The sequence below is a fragment of the Bos taurus genome, chromosome 20 (assembly GCF_002263795.3).
Source record: "Bos taurus isolate L1 Dominette 01449 registration number 42190680 breed Hereford chromosome 20, ARS-UCD2.0, whole genome shotgun sequence".
Classification (NCBI taxonomy): Eukaryota; Metazoa; Chordata; class Mammalia; order Artiodactyla; family Bovidae; genus Bos; species Bos taurus.
In genome coordinates this window covers 16,966,775-16,990,277 of record NC_037347.1, presented here as the reverse complement: position 1 = coordinate 16,990,277, position 23,503 = coordinate 16,966,775, and the positions used below count along the sequence as shown (strand labels likewise).

Sequence of the window (23,503 nt, the reverse complement as noted above, 5' to 3'; positions counted from 1 at the left end):
GTCACTAATTTGCCTGTGGCCATACTGGATTCACAATTTATCTCTTTTACCTTTTGAATGCAGTTTCTTGGCCAGTAAAACAGAATGCTTAAATTAGATATTTTTACTGTTGAGAGAAGTGGCATAGATGGCTCCAAGGTGATAGGAAATTATTTTAATGATGCAAAATATTATCTTAGTGATGAAATGTAGAACAGTTGTTAATTCTGAAGATGCTACTGGGTATACAGCCTATACATGTTTTAATGAATCAATTTTTATAAATACAAATGACTCTTCAGGCTAAACTGTCACAGCAAGATTATGAGATTCTTCTAAGACAAATCATACGATATCCTGGATCAGTAATTGGAAACTACTAGTCAAAGATACATACATTTGTAGAGGACTGATGATCCCTTAACAGTTAGCAAAAAGTTTTGACTAAAATTTGGTCAGTTATGGTCTATTAAATTTGGGCTGTGCTATTTACTCCCAAAGAACAGTGTCTTGTCCAGAATCACACTTACAGTTTTTCCTTCTCATTTCTTTGGCATCAGACAAGGAACTTTAAAACCAGTAAGCATAATTGCTGTTCTTTAGCAGTTTTTATACAAATATGTGTTTTTCCTTTCACCTAGAGAGATGTCAAAGAAGGTGGTGGTGAGACTAGTTGGGGCCTCACTGCTCAGCGTTGCCTTGGTGGGTGTCACTGTTGTTGAGGAAAAGTTCCTTAACTTGTGAGGGTATGTTCAGTCATGGGGACGACCATGTATACCAAACAGGCAAAAGACTTCCTGACGTATTTCAATGCCATTTTACTGAAAACTCCCAGTACGGCACAATACGTGGGTTTATTGGATGGGACTTCTCTCACAGCTGCATCCTGGCACTGTGTACTGCCTTTTTACACACAATGTAGGTTACACATTTATTCTGTGTCTCAACCCACTAGAATATACTCTTCCTGAGAACAGAGTTTTTTTTTTTTTCTTTTTTTGGCCTTTTTAGTGCATTGTTGTATCCTAAGTGCTTAGAATAATGTCTGGCATTTGCAGGTATTCAATAAATATTTGAATGAATGAATGTGGGAAAGTCTAATGATAAGCCAGTAAATATGAGAAACCTGATGAAGAGCACAGGATTAGAACAAAGGAAGTTAGATATTCCCAGTGAAAAGCATTGTTGTCGTTTATTGGCTTAGTGTGCCCCATTTCAGTAGCTGACGATACTGAGTGAACTGTTGGTTCGTTTATTCCTTCATTTGTTTTTTAGCCCTTCAGCAGACTGTTTACTTTTGTAGTATCTTTTATAGATATTTCTCTCTCTACTGTGATGTAATTCCTGTACTTCCAGAAACGTTGTTTCTTTCACCTCTTTTTCACCTTTTCTGAAAGCCTGCCTTCCACTCTTAGAAATTGTAATCACATTATTGCCTTAAGTTCCTCAAACATTTACTGAGCATTTACTACCTCTTTGACATATTATATTAGGTGCAGGCAGGTATAGATGAATAAGACACAGTTCTTGCCTTTATGCAGCTCCTAATTTTGTAGGTGGGACTCAAATTAACAAGGAAATAGATGTAGTAATAGAAGTATGTTCTGTAGGTAAGAATGGTGTAGAGGAAGGAGCACTTTACATCTACTGCAGTTAAAGATTCCCAGAGCACGTGTTGTCAGGAATGAGCAGCTTTCATATTCTCCATTAGCTGCCATTTAAAAAACATACATAAAAGTAGGTGGAATTGTCTGATGAACCTTATCTGCTCACCACCAGGTTTCACAGTTACCAGCTCATGGTCATTCTTATTTCATCTCACCACCGCCTAGTTCCCCTCTAACTGTGCTGGTCGTGCTGTCTAGAAGCTTGGTCAGATTCAAATTTAACTATTATTTTTTGGGCAAACTGCTTTAAGATTTTGGTTTCTCACAGTAATGAAAATATCCATTTCTTTAAGCTTTTTAGTATGATAACTTTTCTATTTTCATTATGTTGGAACTCTTCCCCTAGTTTTCACAGAAATTCATTTCTTCCTTGACACATCTTTGACTAGTTTGCTTTTGACCCCAGGCAGTTTAGCAATTTTGTAATATTTCCTATCCATAATTCCTCCAGATTATGTTTTCTGCCTTCTGTTCTTCTTTTCATAGACTTGAACTGTAGATCATGATTTGACTTGCAGGCATTTAACTGTCTTTGAAAAAATGACATCTTCCCCTCATCTCTCTGTAGGGGATGTTCCAGTAATTTATGGTAAATACTGCATTGTTTATACATTTCACCAAAAAGGCTACTCTTCATTCAAGTTATTTGCCTAGTGCCTATTCTTCCAGGAGGAAAACTGGAGCTTTCAAGTTATTATGTCACTCTCAATGGCTTGTATTTCGCCATTCTTCGTCTTTCTGAACATTTGTCCTGTCAAATGTGGACTACTGCGAGGTTTTTCTCTTTAGGGGTTTTCATCCTGCTCCTCTTATCACTCTGCCTTTTCCTATTCCACAATTTCTCAGTCTTCTTTATGCTAAAACGTTGCTTATGAATATTACATTTTCTTAAGTTCCATCATTTTATTTTGTATGAAGCTCAAAAACGTATCTTCATCTCACATTTTCTCTTGTTAGAGATGAGAGTATTTTTCATGATGCAGCGTTCAAGTAAAGAAGTAGAGACAGTGGTTTAAGGAAGTTTCCCTGCCACCTTGCAGATGGTTGTCCTGGCCAGGTGGTCACTAAAGAGAATCGCAGTGTCCTTCTCTTCCCGCGTCATTGAGGGAAAAGGATGCTTGAACATACTCTTTGGGATGTGCTACTTACTTCTCACCATCAGGTGGCACTGCAGATTAATCAGTTTATTTTTACATCCTAGTAGGACATTGTCTCGGAGAAGGCAATGGCACCCCACTCCAGTACTCTTGCCTGGAAAATCCCATGGACGGAGGAGCCTGGTAGGCTGCAATCCACGGGGTCTCGAAGAGTCGGACACGGCTGAGCGACTTCACTTTCACTTTTTACTTTCATGCATTGGAGAAGGAAATGGCAACCCACTCCAGTGTTCTTGCCTAGAGAATCCCAGGGATGGGGGAGCCTTGTGGGCTGCCGTCTATGGGGTCGCACAGAGTCGGACACGACTGAAGCGACTTAGCAGCAGCAGCAGCAGGACATTTTCTGGTAAAGGAGTATGTTGATGTGGAAGCTTTCGTAGAACATGAAAAGACTTCAAAGTGGAATTAAAGATAAACACACTATTGCTAACAAACACAAATTTATTTTCCTTTTATGCGATGAAAGTGTACAATATATATGTATGTGGAGCATTATGTAAAAGAAAAGTAATAAATCAAAAATGTTTTTTGTTTCATTTTTCTCAGTCTGTTAAATATTTTAAACTCTTGACATCACTTCATAAAGATTTTTAGAGATGAATATTTATAGTTAAAACTGGATTATAAGGCTCAAAGTCCCCTTCATGAGGAGGATTGTCTTTTGGTAAATGTTGCTATCACAGATCTAGGTAAATATGGCAGAACTATTGCTTATCAACTCTTGCTACTGAAAACCAAGTTTGTAAGCTTTCTCCTGAATGTTTTGATGAGAGTGCACTTATTGACCACATTATCTACTTAAATGTGCATATTTAATATATCACCATGATCTCTTGGTATGTGCTTGTCAAGAGAAATACATCATGATTTGAAGCTCTTGGAATGTTTTAGGATTACAGAAGAGAAATCAAGCAAATATTCCCATGCAAATTTAGAATAGATATAAAGTGAAAATTCTTGGCCTTAAAAAAAAAATCATTTTTCATCATAAAAATGAAATGTGTAGACTGTTAAAATCTCTCTAACTTCTGGGACTACTTTAGAACAGTACTGTTTTATAATTCTGTTTCTCGCTTGTCTTTATTCTTAGACATTTTTTATTTATATAGCTTTGCTGCATATATTTTATGTAGTATTTTTTTATTTGACATTATAGATACTCCTCTAATTACACAACAGACTAAAAAAGACCATTTTTAAAATTCTAATTGGTTTAGGATTTAAACTTGGATTTCTACCACTAAAGAGTTTGTAGGTCCTTTGAAACTCTTCAATAGGTAGAATATTTTAGGAGTGGAGAAGAGTAAGCAAGGGAATATCTCCTCTCTTTCTTGTTGTTTTCTATGTTTTATTGTGTATTTTTTATCCCAAAGTAGATCAGTCTTTGACTGCATGACATCTTGTAGAGAATTTTGCAATAGCTCTGATGGTTCTTTAACGTAAAGGTATTTGGAGATATATGGAAGCATTTCGAGTCAAAACCGTCTTTATGTATACTGTGCAAGGATGCTAAACAACCTATAATGCACGTATGGAGGAGAGTTTTCCTGTTGAGAAACTGAAGTGAATTCAAATGGTGCAGTGTGGATTTGAATGGGACTAGCATCTCTGGTTTTTCCAGTGGTCATGTATGGATGTGAGAATTGGACTGTGAAGAAAGCTGAGCGCCAAAGAATTGATGTTTTTGAACTGTGGTGTTGGAGAAAACTCTTGAAGAGTCCCTTGGACTGCAGGGAGATCCAAGCAGTCCATCCTAAAGGAGATCAGCCCTGGGTGTTCTTTGGAAGGAATGATGCTAAAGCTGAAACTCCAATCTTTGGCCACCTGATGTGAAGAGTTGACTCATCGGAAAAGACTCTGATGCTGGGAGGGATTGGGGGCAGGAGGAGAAGGGGACGTCAGAGGATGAGATGGCTGGATGGCATCACCGACTCGATGGATGTGAGTCTGAGTGAACTTCGGGAGTTGGTGCTGGACAGGGAGGCCTGGCGTGCTGCGATTCATGGGGTCGCAAAGAGTCGGACACGACTGAGCGACTGAATGGAACTGAGCATCTCTGGAACCTTCCATATTATTGCAGAAGTCTTATGTCCTTTAATCTTGCTTTAATTTCTTAAACTATTACTCTTTCTTGCTCTTATTAACATTACTTATTAATACTTCAGCCACATGTTTTTCATTTCTTCAGTTACTTTTCTTGGTCTTGTGCTAACTTCGGCATTTACATAGTTAGAGCACTTAAAAGAAAATAACAGCTTAATTAAGATATAATGCACAGACCATACAATTCACTCACTGCAAGCATACAATTCAGTGATTTTTAGTATATTCACAGACATGTGCGGTCATCACTACCAACAATTTTAGAACATTTCATCACCTCAAACTGAAGTCACTCCACATGTTTCTCAATCCTTTTTTATTTGTGGCTTGGTAGATCCTGTCTTTGTAGCATTGAATAATATTCCATTGTCTTGATGCACCACAGTTTATTTATCCATCCACCTGCTGAAGAATATCTCGATTACTTCCAAGTTTTGGCAGTTAGGAATAAAGCTGCTATAAACCTGTATGTGTAGGGTTTTGTGTAGATACAAAGGTTCTCAGCTGCTTTGGGTAAATACCATGTGATGCAATGGCTGGATTGTATAGTAAGAGTATGTTTAAGAAACCACCAAACAGTCGTCTAAAGCGGTTATACAATTTTGTACTTCCGACAGCGATGTGTGAGAGTTCCTGTTGCTCCACGTTCTTGCTGCCTACCATTTGGCCATTCTAATAGGTGTAGTGTATCTCATTGACATTTTAATTTGTGTTTCCCCAATAGCATATGACGTGGAGCACCTTCTTGATTATTTTCACATCTGTATATCTTCTTTGGTAAGGTGTTTGTTAAGGTCTTTGGCCCGTTTTTTAATCAGACTGATTTTTTTGTTGTTGAGTCTTCAGTTCAGTCGCTCAGTCACGTCCGACTCTTTGTGACCCCAGGGACTGCAGCATGCATTTTGCCTTTTCTTCTTCTTTTTTTTTTGGCCATGCTGCACAGCAAGCAGGATCTTAGTTCCCTGACCAGGGATTGAACCTGAGTCCCCTGCAGTGGAAGCACGGAGCCTTATCCACTGGACTGCCAGCTAGTCCTGTTCAGTTCAGTCACTCTGTCGTGTCCAACTCTTTGTGACCCCATGGAGTGCCAGGTAGTCTTGAGAGTTCTTTTTATATTTTGGATAACAATTCATTATCAGATATGTCTTTTGTACATATTTTATCCCTGTCTGTGGTTTGTCTTCTCATTCTTGATACTATCTTTTGCAGAACAGAAGTTTCTAATTTTAGTGAAGTCCAGCTGATCAATTATTTCTTTTATGGATTGGGTCTTTGGTATTGTGTCTAAAAACAAACCACCACACCCAAGGTCATCTAGGTTTTCTCCTAGGTTATTTTCTAGAATTTTATATTTAAATGTAGGTCTGTAATCCATTTTGAGTTAATTTTTGTGAAAGATGTAAAGCCTATGTTTAGATTTGTTTTGTTTTGCATATGGAGGTTCAGTTGATCCTGTACCATTTATTGAAGAGACTGTCTTTCCTCCATTGTTTGGCCCTTGCTCCTTTGTCAAAGATTGAATTTATGGGTGTCTATTTCCGGGCTTTCCAATCTGTTTCATTGATCTGTTTGTCTACTCTTTCACCGGAATCACTCTCTTGATTCCTGTAGCTTTACAGTAAGTCTTGAAGTGGATAATGTTAGTCTCCTGGTTTGTTCTTCAGTATTGTAGTGGCTACTCCAGGTCTTTTGTTTCTCTGTGTAAAGATTAGAATCAGATTGTTTGTATCTGTAAGAAAATTTTGAGTTTTGGTTCCAATCAAAATCCAAAAATCAGGTTGAGAAGAAGTAACATGTTGACAGTGTTGAGTCTTCCTATCCATGAACATGGAATATCTATTTATTTAGTTGTTCTTTGAGTTTGTTCATTGGTATTTTGTTGTTTTCCTCATAGAGATCATGTATATATTTTGTTCAGTTTATATCTAAATATTTAGTTTTGGGGGGTGCTAATGTAAATGATACTGTGTTTTTAATTTTCACTTCCACTTGTTCATTGTTGGTATACAGGAAAGCATTTGACTTTTGTATATTCACCTTGTATCCCACAACATTGCTATAAATTGCCCATTAGTTCCAGGAGATTTTGGTTGATTCTTCCAGATTTCTACATAGATGATCATGTCATCTTCAGACAGACCAGATTTGATCTTCCTTTCTGATCTATATACCTTTTCTTTTCTTACCTTTATTGTATTATGAAGGACTTCCAGGTCCGTGTTGAAAAGGAGTGGTAAGAGGGAATGGCCTTCCTTTGTGCCTGATGTTAGTGGGAAAGCTTTGTTTCTCACCATTAAGTATGGTGTTGTCTGTGGGTTTTCTGTAGATAGTGTTTATAAGGTTGAGAAACCTCCCCTCATCTTTTGCCTTTTAATTAGATATCTTTTTTGAATTGTAAAAATTCTTTATATATTTTGCATATAAGTCACATATCAGATATTGTTGTTGTTCAGTTGCTACATTGTGTCCAACTCTTTGAGACCCCACTGCAGCACACCAGGCTCCCCTGTCCTTCACCATCTCCTGGAGTCTGCACAAATTCATGTATATTGAGTCGGTGATGCCATCCAACCATCTCATCCTCTCTCTACCCCTTCTCCTGCCTTCAGTCTTTCCAGCATCAGGGTCTTTTGCAGTGAATCAGCTCCTCGTGTCAAGTAGCCAAAGACTGGAACTTGGGCCATAAAGAAAGCTGAGCACGGAAGAGTTGATGCTTTTGAACTGTGGTGTTGGAGAAGACTCTTAAGAGTTCCTTGGACATCAAGGAGATCAAACCAGTCAATCCTAAAGGAAATCAGTCCTGAATATTCATTGGAAGGACTGATGTTAAAGCTGAAACTCCAGTACTTTGGTCACCTGATACGAAGAACTGACTCATTTGAAAAGACCTTGATGCTGGGAAAGATTGAAGGCAGGAGGAGAAGGGGACAACAGAGGATGAGATGGTTGGATGGCATCACCAACTCGATGGACATGAGTTTGAGCAAGCTCTGTGAGTTGGTGATGGACAGGGAAGCCTGGCGTGCTGCAGTCCATGGGGTTGCAAAGAGTTGGACACGACTGAGCATCTGAACCGAACTCATTTGCCATGAATTGATAGAACTGGATGCCATGAACTTAGTTTTTTGAATGTTGAGTTTTAAATCCAGCTTTTTCACTCTCCTCTTTTACCTTCATCAAGAGGCTCTTAGTTCCTCTTTGCTTTCTGCCATTAGGGTGGTATCATCTTCATGTCTGAGGTTGTAGATACTTCTGGCAATCTTAATTCCAGCTTGTGATTCATTCAACCTGGCATGATGCACTCTGCATGTAAATTAAATAAGCAGGGTGACAATATACAGCCTTGATGTACTCCTTTCCCAATTTTGAGCCAGTGCATTGTTCTTTGTCTGGTTCTAATTGTTGCTTCTTGACCTGCATACAGATTTCTCAGAAGGCAGGTAAGGTGGTCTGGTATTCCCATCTTTTTAAGAATTTTCCTGTTTGTTGTGATCCACACAGTCAAATGCTTTAGTTTAGTCAATTTGCAAATATTTTTTCCCATTCTGTGAATTGTCTTTACTTTCTTGATGGTATTGTTTGATAAAGTTTTAAATTTTGATGACTATAATTGTTCTTGGTTTAATTGCATGTGCTTTGGTATCATATTTGAGAATGCTTTACCTGGTCCAAAGTCATGAAGATTTACTGCTAGACCTTCTAAGAGTTTTATAGAGTTAACTCTTCATGCTTAGCTCTGTGATTCATTTGGAGTTAATTTTTGTTTATGGTATAAGGAAGAGGTCCAGCTATTCTTTGTATGTTGATATTCAGTGGTTCCCTCACTGTTTGTTGAAAAGACTATTCTTTTTCTATCCAGTTGTCTTGGTGCCCTTGTTGAAAATCACTTGCCTTTAGATGTAAGGGTCTATCTGGACTTTAAAATCTGTTTCATTAATGTGTATATCTGGCCTCTTGCCAGCACCAACACTGTCTTGATTACTGTAGCTGCATTGTAAGCTTTGAAATCTGGAAGTGTGAATGTTATTTCCGTATTTTTGTTTCTGATTCCAATCTGATAACTTATTTGTATGATTCAGTTCTTTTAAATGTGTCGAGACTAAGTTTTCGGTCTAGCGTTAAGGTCTGTCCTGGAGAATGCTTGATGTGTGCCTGAGATGAACGGTTGCTCGCATTCTGCTGTTGTCGAGTGGAATGTTTGTCAGGTCTGGTTTGTGTATCCTGTTGTTCAAAACATATTTCCTTGTTGATCTTCTTTCTAGATGTTCCGTTCATTTTTAAAAAGTGGAGTATGGAAATCTCCAGCTGTTACTGTTTGTGGTTGAGCATCCTGGGGTGGGCATGATTGAGGCCCACTGTGCTTGGCCTGATAGTCCTGGGGTAGAGCTTCTGACCTGTGAGTGCTGCCAGGCTGGCAGAAGAGTACCCAGACCTTTTGGCTGTGCTTGTCTGGAACACAGCTGCAGTGTGTAGCTGGGGCAGATGAGAAATGCTGGCTGCCTGCCCCTTGTGGGGAGAAACTGCAGCCTCCTGTTTTGGCTCATTCTGCCTGGAGGATAGCCTCTGTCATTCTGGGGAGCAGCAGTGAGCTTGTGGCTCAAATGCCACAGATTCTTGCTATTTTTACCAAAATTTAGCAGTATTTCTTGTGTAAGCGTTTCTGCGTTTGCTGTGTGTCCTTAAACATACTTTCCAGAGACTGAAAATGGTTCCTTTTTGTAACTTTTATCAGTTACAGTTATACTGAGGAGAGGATTGATGGAGCTCTTCATGCCATCGTTCCTGAAGTATTCTCTTTTCTTTCTTTAAAAAAAAAAAAAATATATATATATATATATATATTTATTTATTTATTTTTGGCTGTGCTGGGTCTTCATAGACATGGGCTCTCTCTAGTTGTAGCAGGTGGGGGCTACACTTGATTGCAGCGCACAGGCTTCTCAGTGCGGTGCTGGCTTCTCTTACGGAGCACCAGCTTAGGCGCACAGGCTTCAGCAGTTGAAGCACGCGGGCTCAGTAATCGCGGTGCACAGGCTTAGTTGCCCTGCAGCTTGTGGGATCTTCCTGGACAAGGGATCGAACCCATGTCCCCTGCTTTGGCAGGCAGATTCTTAACCACTTGGACCACCAGGGAAGTCCTCCTTTCTTTCTTTTAAACTGGACATGGAAGCTAGAGTACTGATTCGATTGTTGCTGATCATTTTTGGTATTTCAGAGATGAGGTTGTATACTTCTTTTTGTATCACCTCAGAAGGCACTTAGCTCAAGTTGTGTAGCTGTTGGTGATACTGTAGTAAATTTGCTTTCTTGGTTGACCTGGTGACTGACAGTTCCCTTCATTTTAAAGGTTTATTTCTTCATTGCATTTAGCAAGTAATCTGTGGGATGATACTTAGACACACTGGGAATATCCTGTTCCCCAACAGCTCTTCTTTCACTTAATGGTTTTAGCATCCATATTCATCTATGCCTGAATAAATTATATCACTGAGGGAACCTTTTTTGATTTTGAAATTCTTTTTCCTTCAACTTCTCTTATAACCTTATGCCTTCTTTTTCTCAGTTTACTTACGGCTTTAATTTTTAATAGTAGGGTGGCGTTATTGTTTGTGTGGAATGTCCTAAAACTAAGGATAAACACAGGTAATGTAGTAGACTAAAAAATTGTCATGACTGGAATTAAAGTTGATGCAGGCCTGAGAAGTCTGTTTTTTGGTGACAGGCAGAGGTATTGGGTTTTCTTTATTTCTTTCTTTTAATGAAAATTAGTTTGTTTTCAACTGCAGGCACATCTGTGTTATCTTTGGACTTTGGATTTTTCCAGAATTGGGAAGATATCTTACAGAATCAAGCTTAGAAAGCCCACTTACAAGGTCTGAGTGTTTTAGGCTCTTGGTCACATATCGCTAGATTATTTAGACTTTAATAGCATCGAAGAGTATTGTAGTTCCAGTAATGAATAAATTGAACTGACCGACTTGTGAAATAGTGAGAAGGGCAACTTGCCCTTTTAATTTTCACCTTCTCCTTTCTTTGTATTGTTATTAGGGGAAAAAAGGAGTATGCATTTAGATTTTGAATAATTCTCTTCAGTAGTATAGTTAAGAGCGTATAAAATGCTCATAAGGAGTGTTTCCTGTTATTATTTTGAAACTATTCAAAATAATGAAAATCAAAACAACCTCAGTGTATGCATGATTAATTAGAAAACCTAGGCAAATTTAATCTGTTTGCTTCGTTGTCCCCAGGGTCTTGATAATTAATAGGAACACTGAAAGGCAAAGGATACCTGGTTTTAACATAGGTGTGGGGTTTCTCTCACCACACACAGACCTGTAGCAGCACCTGCACTGTGAGAGACTAGCTTCTCTGGCCTTCAGGCCTCCCTTTTGATGATCCTGTCATGCCGTGAAGATCCTGTTGGGTCCTTTGGGAAGTGTCGCGCGTCCTTTGGGAAGTGTCCCGCTGGCTAGTCTTATCAGTTAGTCTGTGTCTGTCTCTGGCTCTCCTCCTGCCCTCTGCCCCACCTCCCTTCTTTTCTCATTCCTTACGCCTTCTCCTTTTCTTCTTCCCTCTCTTGCTTTGTCAGTCTCAGGTCTCCAGTTTTTTTGGAGACTAGTTTTATGTCTGACTCAACTGCCATGTGCAGATAACAGTAGCAGCGCTATTATATTTCTGCATGCTAATTCCAAAAGAGAGATGCTGGAGGTTAGTTTCCAGGTGTGCTATCCTTGAAACTGACTCTAGTAGTCAGTAGTCATCTGCCTTTTATCCTAAATGAAGTTTACTTCCACACTGTTACAGTTAAATGACTCAGTACATTTCTCTGTTCTTTTTTGCCATCGTTGTCCTTTCAAGAGAACTCCACAACTGAGTTCCGCATAAATACTTAACACATAGAAAATGTAGTCCTTTTGTTGCAGGAAGGGGGATCCCTTCCAGAGCCCAAAACTGGGCTCTTGTCTAACACTTGGAAATGAGTTGTCCGAGGAGACACATGTGCTGACTTGTCCGAGGAGACACATGTGCTGACAAATCAAGAGATTTTATTGGGAAAGGGCGCCCGGGCGGAGAGCAGTAGGGTAAGGGAACCCAGGAGAACTGTGCTGCCACCTGGCTTGCAGGTTTTATGGTGATGGGATTAGTTTCCGGGTTGTCCTTAGCCAATCATTCTGACTCAGAGTCCTTCCTGATGGTGCAGGCCTTGTTCAGCCAGGGTGAATGCCGGAGAGAAGGATTCCGGGAGGTGGTCGGACAGGTGGTGTCTCCTTTTGACCTTTCCTGAACTCTCTGGTTGGTGGAGGCTTATTAGTTCCCTGTTCCTCACCAGGCCCTCCTGTCCTAAAACAACTCATGCAAATAATTACTATGGTGCGTGGCCCAGGGTGGGCAGTTTCAGTCAGTGTGCTTCCCCTAACACTTTCAGATTTCTGATGGATTCAGGAATCCTTTTCTCCAGGAACCTGTTATAGCAGTGTGTGGTGTGTTTCTAGGTGTTCGGGAGCAGGATGGTGTGGTGAGGCTGTTTTATGATTCAGCAGGAAGAGCTGAGTTTCCAGAACCTTGATATCAGGCCTCGCTCTGCCATGTACTAGTTTTCTGCAGTGATCCTGGGCAACTCTCTTGATAGCTGTAAATTCTTCCTCTATGAAACAGTGATACTAATACATATGCCACATTTGCTTTTTATTGGTTTGGTATGGGATCTTTAAAAAATTTAATACGCTTTAGTAATGTGGCATTTTAAATAATCCATTATGATGGGACTGTCATTGCTGAATTGTTAATTTTTGAGGATACACTTCATCTGCAATTCAGGAACTGACTGCTGCCTAAAGCTTCCCTTGTAAGTTCATTAGTTCTTGGAAATATTTCCAGTAGAAGTTACAAATGATGATTTGTTTCTCACACCAAAAAACCTTTTTACCCATTAGATAAACCACTCATAATATTGTTTTTGTGGGGGAAATGTACTCTGGATTCCAACTGGTATTCTAGAAACGTGTTTTTCATAGTTTGTTTTAATAATTCTCTCTTCCTCCCACCTCATCATTCTCCATATTTTGGGGAAAAGACCCTTTTCAATTCTTAACAACTATTTTAGTACTTGGCATGGCATTGGTTCTCCAAATATATGTAAACTAAGCTCTCCCTCTCAGACTGAAATGGGCCTCTTGGAAGCAAGGATCAAAAGTGAGAGGAGGCGAGGACAGGGCATATACTTCTGGGGAGGACCCTGATGGAGCAGGGTGCTGGGGGGAGGTAGGGATTCTGTCGTTTACATTGGACCAGATGAATCATGAAGTTTGCTGTTGTAGAGTTCCTGAGGAGTGTCCAACTCTTTTGCGACTCCATGGACTGTAGCCTACCAGGCTTCTCTGTCCACAGGATTTTCCAGGCAAGAATACTAGAGTGGGTAGCTGTTTCCTTCTCCAGGGGATCTTCCCAACCCAGGGATAGAACCTGTGTCTCCTGCATTGGCAGGTGGATTCCTTTTACCACTGATCCACCAGGGAAGCCCAAATGGTGAGGGTAAGTGGGGCATAAAGATTAGAGTATATAGACTTAAGGATTGCTTTGTCACGTAGGTCCAGAGAAGTGTAAAGTGTGAAGATGTGCATATGTGTGTGTGTGTATGAGTGCTCTGCATAATCTTTCTTCTAGGTGTAAATTGCTCTGGGGGTTGGCAGTGGTCAATGATTTTATTTTTATAGTAGTAGCCCAAAACAGAGACATGGCATTTTTCTTTCTTTTTAGGGTTGAAGTAGGGATGAGTTCTGGTGGAGCCTTTCTCTATTATTACATTCACATGTTCTTCCTGTCTTCCTGGGGCTTTTTTTTCGCACATGTACTAAAGTCCAGACACTTTAGTTTTTCCCCTACAAAGTCTTCACATGATCTTCCTGCCCATTTCTCCAACCTTATCTAGTACTACTTTCCCCTCTTCTCATTAAATGTCAATTATACTGGCTTTCTTAGGTTTGTTTATAATATTAAAACCTTGTTTTCAGTTGTTTTCCGTATCCAGATCTCTGCTTTCAGATTTTTGCCTGGCTGGGTCTCTCTTGTCATTCTCACGTCTCCTGTAAATGTCACTAGAGAAGACTTCTCAGAATACTCAGTCTAAAGTAGCACAGCCAGAGTCCATCTTTAACATTACCTTATTTTCTTTACCCACTACCTCCTATCTCCTCCTAACGCTGTCTTCTTCCACTAGAATGTAAACTGCGTGAAGTCAGGGACACCGTGTTGTTCACGGCTGTTTTCTCAGCACCTGGAACAGTGCCTGGTACACAAAAGGCTTTCAGTAATTTCGTTAAATAAATCAGTTAATTAGCTTCTGTGTGGTTCAGTGTGAAGTCCTTTATTGTTCAGAATTGGTCACTGTTGTTAATTCATCCAGTATCTACCCACTATCGTGTGTCTTGTTGGGCCCGTGGACCACAGATGGCTTAGGTGTCTGTCCTGTCACTCATGAGATACTGATTAAGAGTAGTGGCTTTGGTCTTCAAGTCCAGGGACTGCCACTTAGTAGACTGTGACCGTGGCAAGCTAAGGTCTCTGAGCCTTTAGTTTCCTACCTAACATATGGTGATAATAGTATCTACCACATAGAATAATTATTAGGAATAAATAAGTAAAGCACTTACTGCAGTACTTGACATGTAATATATGCTCAGATACTGGCTTTTTTAAAAAAACCTTTATTATTATTCTATTTTGCTTGGGGGAGAATCAGTGAATTCCTGCTCTTCATACTTCAGACAGTTCCCTTGTGAGAACTGCAAATCAGTGCTGGTCTGCCTTCTTTTTCAGGGATGTATAATGGAAGCCCCTGTATGTTTCGTCATCCACAGCACTAGCAGTAGAGCTGGGCTTTCAGATGTACCTCAGTTTTAGATGTTCTAAAAGTGCTTTTCAAACTTTGACAATTATTAGGATTTACCTAGAGGACTTATTAAAGCACAGCCCTTTGCCCCAGCGCCTCCTGCGGTCAGCCCCTGTTTCCATTTGCTAGGTTTGGAGAGAAGATTGAGAATTTGTGTTTCTGTGAGATGATGCTGGTGTTGCCAGTCCTTGATTGGTGCCACTTTGAGTGGGTTTTTCTAGAGTTGTGTTAATATGGTAGCCACTAGCCACATGTGGCTGTTGAGTACTTGAAATTGGGTTAGTTTGAAATGAGATGTACCTTAAGTATAAAATATACACAGGATTTTGAAGATTTAGTATAAAAGAGGTAAAATATCACATTATTAGTATTTTCAAAATATTGAAAGGATAACATTTTGGATATATTGAGTTAAATATTATATAATATAACTAATTTCATGTGTTTCTGTTTCTTAATGTGTCTACTGGAAAAGGTAAAAATTACATACGTGGCTTGCTTTTGTGACTTGCATTGTATTTCAACTAAGCAGAAAGGTATATTGCCGTCATCTTTATTTTATTTTTTTTTAACATTTTAACTAATTAAATAATTTATTTTTGGCTGCACAGAATCTTCACTGCTTTGCGTGGGCTTTCTCTAGATGTGATTCCCCAGACTTCTCATTGTGGTGGATTCTCTCATGAAGAACGGGCTCTCGGTGCTCGGGCTTCAGTAGCTGCCGCGCGCGGGCAGCATAGGGGCTCAGTCATGACATGAGGACTCAGTAGTTGTGGTGCACGGGCTCCAAAGCACAGGCTCAGCAGTTGTTCAGCAGCATGTGGAGTCTTCCCGGACTAGGGATCGAACCCATGTCCCCTGCATTGGCAGGTGGATTCTTATCCACTGTACTGCCAGGGAGGTCCTGCCTATCTCTTTAAAGTATCTTCTGGGGCCTCCATAAAGTGAGTCTCTCTTTTACAGCCTATTTTTGAAATCATACATTACCAAGAAACCCTGTAAATCGAGTGAAAATCCATTTACTTATTTTCAAGTGATAATGAAACACAGAAACTTATTCAAGAAGCTCCTATGATGGAAAAGAATCTGAAAAAGTATATACGACTTATATATATATATATATATATAAAATAACTGAATCACCAAGAAAGTTAAAAAAAAACACAAAACTCCTTATTAGTGATGGAGGTAATATATGTTTACCCCCCTAGTCAGTTCTAAGATAGAGACAAGAACAGACTACTAATTTATAACCTTAGTCCAACTCCATTGCTAATTGGTAATATTTGTCTGATTCCAGTTATTATACCCTGGCCCTTCTTAATTCACAAAGGCTTCAAAATGATTAATTTCCTTAAAAGTTGTAATACTTTGGGTCAGATTTCTTTTAGAATCAATTTTTGGGACCTTCCCTTTTCTTGAGTCATTGCAATTTAATTACAACTCTTAACAAAGGAAGTAATTTGCTTTTGATTATGGGTTAATGACTTAGACTTTTACTATCTGGAACATTCTTCAGTTTTAGGCAGTTGGTATCACAAAACTAATTCCCAGTCACCTCTGTACCAAGAACTATTTTCTGTCAACTTTTAGTTTTCAGTTTTTAAAAAAAAAAGTTTTTAAAAAGGTTTTTTGGCCATGCTCTGTAGCATCTGGGGTCTTGGTTACCCAACCAGGGGTCAGACCCGAGTTTCCTATAGTGGAAGCACAGAGTCTGTCGCAAAGTCTTAACCACTGGACCACCAGGGAAGTCCTAGTTTTCAGTTTAGTTTTGCATACCTTGTATATGTGTATTGTGAACAACTACATATACTTTCCTAACAAACAATCGTACACAATTTTGGGGATGATTAGAAACAGAATCCTAGAGAATTCAATAAATTCCTTATGTGTTTTTAGGATGGTTTCAGACACTATAATAACAAAATCACTCTGGTGTGTACTTAAAACTACCACAACATTGTACATTAACTAAACTTCTATAAAAAATTTTATTGAAGGATTAGGTGATCCAACCTTTAAGATCCTTTTTAACTTAAGGTTTATATTTTGTTTGTTGGTTTAAGTTCTCTTGCCCCCCTCCCCTCCTCCAACACAATATTTCTTGGGTATGCGTTTGTCTTTTATATTAAAAAAAAAGTTTCAGATACATATCATTGGAGGCACCTAAGATGATAACATGAGGTACTTAGCAATCAGTCAAAGCATTCTTTTTGCAGTTCTCTTCCTTCTGGTCTTCTTTTTTTTATAATTAATTTTTCTGTATTTTGTTCATCAATTTTAAACATTGAAATCAATAAATTACTTTGTGACTTACAGTTTATGCTTATGCAATATAATTTGCCAAAGAATTTTGAGTGAAGATTAACATTCAATATCTCTAAATCTGAGCAATTCAAAAAAGTATGAAACAAGCATCAAGGCCAAGTGGATTTTTCTTTCTTACACCATATAACTTGTTCAAATCATATCATATTTCATGCTAGCTTTTTAAAAACTTTGCTTTTTTGGTTTTACTTAGCGTTTGTAATTTTCTTTTTCAAAATTATTTTTCAGAGTCCTAGGTCCTTCGCATTTTTGTATGATTTCTACCTTCTGGTCTTAAGGATAAAATGGTTAATACTTTTATAGATTTTATAATGCTTATCTTGAAAAAGAAACAAAATAATTAGAGTCTTGAGCAGGCAGTGTTATTTAACCAGAATTTAGTAACTTTGATGTTTGTTTGTCATTGCCCCTCCCCCCTCCAACTTACTGCCTTGTATTTATGGGATAATAAAATGGCATTTTCTTTTAGAAGTAAATTGGTTTAAGCAAAGGCAATTTGACTTATGGGGTTTTTAAGTAAGAGTATGGGTGGTACATGAAAGAGAAATCAAGCAGAATCTTGAAAGAGTAGGTAAATGATTGAAGTATGGGAGCAATTCAGAACATCGAGGCCTTTTCTCTGTGTTTGTTACTGTTAATTTTTATGTATCAAGTACACTCAGGTATGTCCGTGTCATTTCCAGGTTTCCATGGATCTCAACAGCGCCAGTACTGTTGTTCTTCAGGTCCTAACACAGGCCACCAGTCAGGATACTGCCGTGTTAAAACCTGCTGAAGAGCAGCTGAAACAGTGGGAGACGCAGCCAGGCTTCTACTCAGTGTTGCTGGTGAGTTGTTCTAAAAGAGTTTACTATTATTTTTGATAGAATGAGGTACTATTATTTTAATTGTTCTAAATTAAATTTACTTTAGTGAAACTGATCCAGATGTTTGGCTGCTGTATCTCTTGCCACAAGTTAATTCAGGGCGTGGCTCTTGAGGATGTTTAAGAAATGTTTGTTGATGGTTGATAAATAACCCCTCAGGGTACAGTAAGTCTCCTACATATGAGCCTCAAGTTGCGAACTTTCAACAATGTGAACATGTGCCAGCCCCGTCTGGATGTCACCTGTTGTACTTACTACTGTGCTTTTCAAGGGACTGGACTGTAAGATTTAAAAAAATTACATACATACTTGTGTGAGAAGTATTATAAACCTCTTATAGTACAGTGCTATATAGCTGATTCTGTTAGTTGGGTACCTTGGCTAACTTTGTTGAACTCAGGAACAAATTGAACTTAAGAACGCTCTCTCAGAACAGAACCGGTCTGTATGTAGGGGACTTACTGGTAGAATCTGCTCAGCAGGCAGCACTGTGCTGATAATCTGTTTTAATGCGTTAATGCTGACTTGAATGAAGACTATACGTGGTACACTTTGATGTTTGTCTTCGTCCTTATCCTTGCCCCAGTTAATTTACATTGTCAGAATTCTTCATCAGAGGTCTCCCCACTGTTGCATGAGTCGGGTCTACCATGCTCACTTTAAAACATTTTCTTTTCCCCCATCTAAAAATTATTTTCTTAACATATCTGATTTTTTCCCCTGGATATTATGGGAAATAGTATAATAATTAACAGTGCTTTAGATCTTTCTGGGAGTTTAAAGCTTTTGGATAATTAATCAAAATTGTTTTCTCATTACCAGAATAAAAAGATGTCTTTTTGTATTGAAGGCCTCTCTTATTCTTTTTCTTCTGAAAATTTGAGAATTCTGATTGGTGTTCAAGATTTGGTTTCTGACCATGGCAAGGAGGCTACGAATTGAATCAAAAACTGATTCAGTATTTGTGACTGGGTCAAAAATTCAGAGCAGAACAGTTTGCTGTATCTTGTAAAATAGAAAACCGTGGCATTACATACATGTTTTGACTTCATGACTGAAAAGTTTTGAGTTGTTACATTTGAGAAGATATACTAGTCATGCCTGGAAAGGAAATTAAGTATCTGAAGTCATACTGGATATTCTGAATATAACATTAGAAAATTGTCTCTTTGGCACAGTAACACAGAGATAAAAAACAGAGTAATTTCTAACGAGACCGAAGAAAGTGTCTTCTTCTCATAGATCATCCCAGCATTGTGTTTGTAAATTTGGGGCATAGTATGTAAATCTTTAGAAAATCTTGTATCTTTACCCTTCATATGTTTATTTAAATGAGCATGCTTTGTAATTAGCTTTGTGTTTTTTCAGACCAAAATATAAAAGACTTCTGGAATTTCTTATTTTAGTTACTGCTTGACTTTGGGAGAACCAGTAGACTTGCTTGATACTTTCTGTGTAATGTATGAATTATAAATATTAAGTGCCTAGACCTGTTTGTTTTATTTTTATTAGGTTTACTTTTCTTCTTAGAGGGATAGTAAAGTTTCTTTTGGATGCAGTATAGATAATAACAGATTTTGAAACTGCTGAATGTAAGTTATTTCTTTCTTTTTCCCTGTTCTCACTGTTTTGGTACATTGGTTCTGTTTGAGCCTTTGCCATCCAGATTAGTCTGGAGATTCCTAAATTTGTGTACCTGATCTCAGGTGTGCATTCCAACCTGGTTATTCAATATATTTATGTAATATATATTTACTTGTATTGACACCTGCAGCTTGACTTTTCTTGGTTGCTTGGTATAGCGGAGTTAGGTTGAGATCTACCAGCTTCCACAGTATTCCCACGTTACTTTCATTCATTCACTCATTTGCTCAATAGATGTTTATGAAGTTTCTGCTTTGTCAGGCTCTGTGCTGGACTCCACTCATAATACACAACTCAGTCTAGTGTGGAAGGTAGGCATGTAAAGGGTAAGACCTAATGCAATTAATTAATTAGTCTTACAATTAATGTGGTGAGAGAACCTATGCTTTCTTTTGCAAGGACACCCAAAGAGGGACTCTGCCTCAGTTGTCACAGGTCTTAAGAAATAAATAGACATTACCCAACTGTCTCTGTAACTTTTTTTGGTATGCACCTGATTTTTTAAAAATAGGATTATAGTATCATACCTATTTTTAGTACTTAACATATAAAATTTTTTTAATATACTGAAAGACATACTTCCACATTATTACTTTTGACTTCGAGGTTTTCCCACATAAAGTTGTGTTTAAGAGGTCAGTTCTAGGGATTTGAGTTGTTTTAGGTCTGAATTGTAGTACAGTTTTAGTTAACATATTCCTACAATTCCTATTTGTCCCATCTACCCACTATTATAGAAACACTAAAAATTTTATTATTATGCATGCAGGGTCTTAATTCCCCAACCAGGGGTCAAACCTATGCTCCCTGCAGTGGAAGCGTGGAGTCCTAAGCACTGGACCACAGGGGTTTTCCTAGAAAGCAGTGAAATACACTTTAATTCTCACTGTTTGTGATATTTTAAATTATACTGTAAATATTAGTTTTACTCTTCTTATTTCATACACCTTTATAACTATTATAAATTTTTGGTAACAGTTTTAATAAATTTTAAAGGTCACATACCAGTTGTAATTTTGATTTCAAGGTCATGTTGCATGGTTTAGCTTGCACAGTCATTTTTACACTGTCTCATGACGGTGCAAGGCAGGAATTGCCTGTATTTGGATTAACACAGTGAATAAATATTTTGAGTAATGGTTAACTTTGATTTGAAATTATTCATAGCACTTCTGCGTTTATAATACTTGAAAATATTTTGTTATCTAACTTGTTTGTAAGCATAATTGCTTTGATAAGGAGGATACTTTGAAATTATTTAGTTCATTCTGTTGGGTCTACTTTTTCTTTCTAAATTTAGCTATGTTTATTTTACTTATATAATTAAAAAAATTATTTTTTGGTTGTGTTGGGTCTTTGTTGCTGCCCGAAGGCTTTCTCTAGTTGTGGAGAGCGGGGGCTACTCTCCAGTTGTGGGCCTTCTCATCGTGGTGGCTTTTCTTGTTGCTCTATGTAGGTGGGATTTCAGTAGTCGCAGCACGCAGGCTCGAGGGCTCTAGGGCATATGGGCTTCAGTAGTTTTGGTGCATGCGCTTAGTTCCTCTGTGGTATGTGCATACGGTATCTTCCTGAACAAGGGAGCAAGCCCAGTTCTCCTGCATTGGCAAGTAGATTCTTATCCACTGTAGCACCAGGGAAGTCCTAAAGGTGTTTATTTTAGTTTCATGTGGGTAGATTTTACTGTATAATTAGATTTGTTGTTTCAAGTTTAATTTTTTATTAGGAAAAATTTATAATATACCTAAAAGTAGAATAGTGAAATGACTCTGTACATAGCCATTACTCAGCTTACATAATTAACATACTCCTAAGCAAATATGCTCTCTTACATGAATTGTAGAGCTATAGATACTTAGAAAATAACAGTATATGTGTAATGATAAAATTTAAGTGAAACATTTAATTACAAATCTATCCATACTTAAATTTTTTTTTTTTAATTTTATTGAAGTATAGTTGATGGTGGCGCAGTGGTAAAGAATCTGTCTGCCAGTGCAGGAGATATGAGAGACAAGGGTTCTGTCCCTGGGTTGGGAAGATCCCCTGGAGTAGGAAACGACGATGACTTAATGACTAAACAACAAACAGCAGCAGCATCGTTGATTTCAGTGTGTGATGGTTTCAGTACAGCAGAGTGAATGTTGCTGCTGCTGCTAAGTCGCTTCAGTCGTGTCCGACTCTGTGCGACCCCATAGATGGCAGCCCACCAGGCTCCCGTCCCTGGGATTCTCCAGGCAACAACACTGGAGTGGGTTGCCATTTCCTTCTCCAATGCATGAAAGGGAAAAGTGAAAGTGAAGTCGCTCAGTCGTGTCCGACTCTTCGCGACCCCATGGATTGCAGCCCACCAGGCTCCTCCATCCATGGGATTTTCCAGGCAGAGTGAATGTTACTCATATGCATATATCCACTCTTTTTTTTTTTAATAGTCTTTTCTCATATAGGCCATTACAGAGTTATTGGGTAGAGTCTGCTGTGCTATACGGCAGGTTCTTCCTGTCTATTTTACGTATAGTCGTGTGTATATGTCCGTCCCAACCTCCCAATTTATCCTTCCCCTGGTGACCGTAAGTTTGTTTTCTACATCTGTGACTCCACTTTTGTAAATAAGTTTATTTATACCCTTCTGTTAGATTCTACATAAAAGCTGTATCATGGGGAAGGAAATGGCAGCCCACTCCAGCATTCTTGCCTGGAAAATTCCATGGAGCCTGGTGGGCTATCGTCCATGGAGTTGCAAAGAGTTGGATATGACTGAGCTCACACACATAAGCTATATTATACAATATTTGTATTTCTGTGTCTGAAAAATCTATGTGTACTTTATTGTGATATATTAACTATACTTTTAACTTATTACTTATGTTTTTTAAGTTATTTAAAAACTATAAATTATACATTTAACTTAAAATATATAACTTAAAACTATAAATTAACTATACACTTAGGTTTTTTAAGTTATTTAAGTATACTTAAATAACTATACTTATTTAACTTATGTTCATTCTGATGCTTTGTTTTTTATTTACAGAATATTTTCACAAACCACACTCTGGATATAAATGTACGGTGGCTTGCTGTGTTGTATTTTAAAAATGGAATTGATCGCTACTGGAGACGTGTAGCACCTCAGTAAGTTCCATCTCTTTTCCCCTCTCAAGCTCGTCCTTTTCACATTCAAGGGGGTCTAAGACTGTCATCCGTTAATCTTCACTCTGTATATAAAAGAATTCATTTGTGCTTTCTTCAGTAGCACATATACTAAAATGGGAACAATACAGAGATTTATATGCTCCCTGAGCTATGCACATTTGTGATTTGTTTGATATTCAAATGAAAAAAAGGTGTGTTAACGACTGAAGAAGAAATGTGTTCTACATGGTTAATTACAGATCACTAATTGTCTTACTGCTTTTCTCTGTGAGTTTTCCCCCCTTTGGGCATAGGATATGTGGACTTCTCATTGGCCTTCTGTTTTCAAGGATCTTTAATTTTATGGGCACAAAATAAATGCTGAAGCATGTTTGAAAAAATGCGCTCCCCCCCTTTTCTTTTTAAGAAATTACAAGGCTAGAATTCTGGAAAATGTCATTGAGAAGGAACTTCCAGGTCATCTCTGAATCAGCTGATGTTAATTGTCTAGTTTTATGCATAATTGCCTCTGTGGTAGAAATTGAGTAGTACACATTTGTAATATCATCAATTTCAGTTGTAACTACTCGGTAGGTGGTTAAGTGAAAAAATTTATTGTAATAGTTAATTGCATGTTTTATGATTGATGGAAAGACAGTATAGACAGGACAGGAATTTGATAGAAAATAGTAAACTTTGGTTTGGGGGAAAGAGGCTCAAGAGGGAGTTTGTTGTTGT

General features: G+C 38.2%; 1 protein-coding gene across 2 annotated transcripts in view; it reads left to right on the top strand.

The window, feature by feature from the left end:
• Positions 1 to 23,503, top strand: part of IPO11 (importin 11) — a 204,064-nt gene that overhangs the window by 5,654 nt on the left and 174,907 nt on the right. The window contains exons 2-3 of one of the 2 annotated variants that reach the window (XM_005221488.5): positions 17,807 to 17,950; positions 22,665 to 22,765. In XM_005221488.5, the coding sequence (XP_005221545.2) occupies positions 17,813 to 17,950; positions 22,665 to 22,765 (239 nt within the window). In that variant the 5' untranslated portion in view covers positions 17,807 to 17,812. Of the gene's footprint in view, positions 1 to 17,806; positions 17,951 to 22,664; positions 22,766 to 23,503 lie in introns of those variants that run through there. The other variant, NM_001192932.2, reaches the window with a different exon arrangement.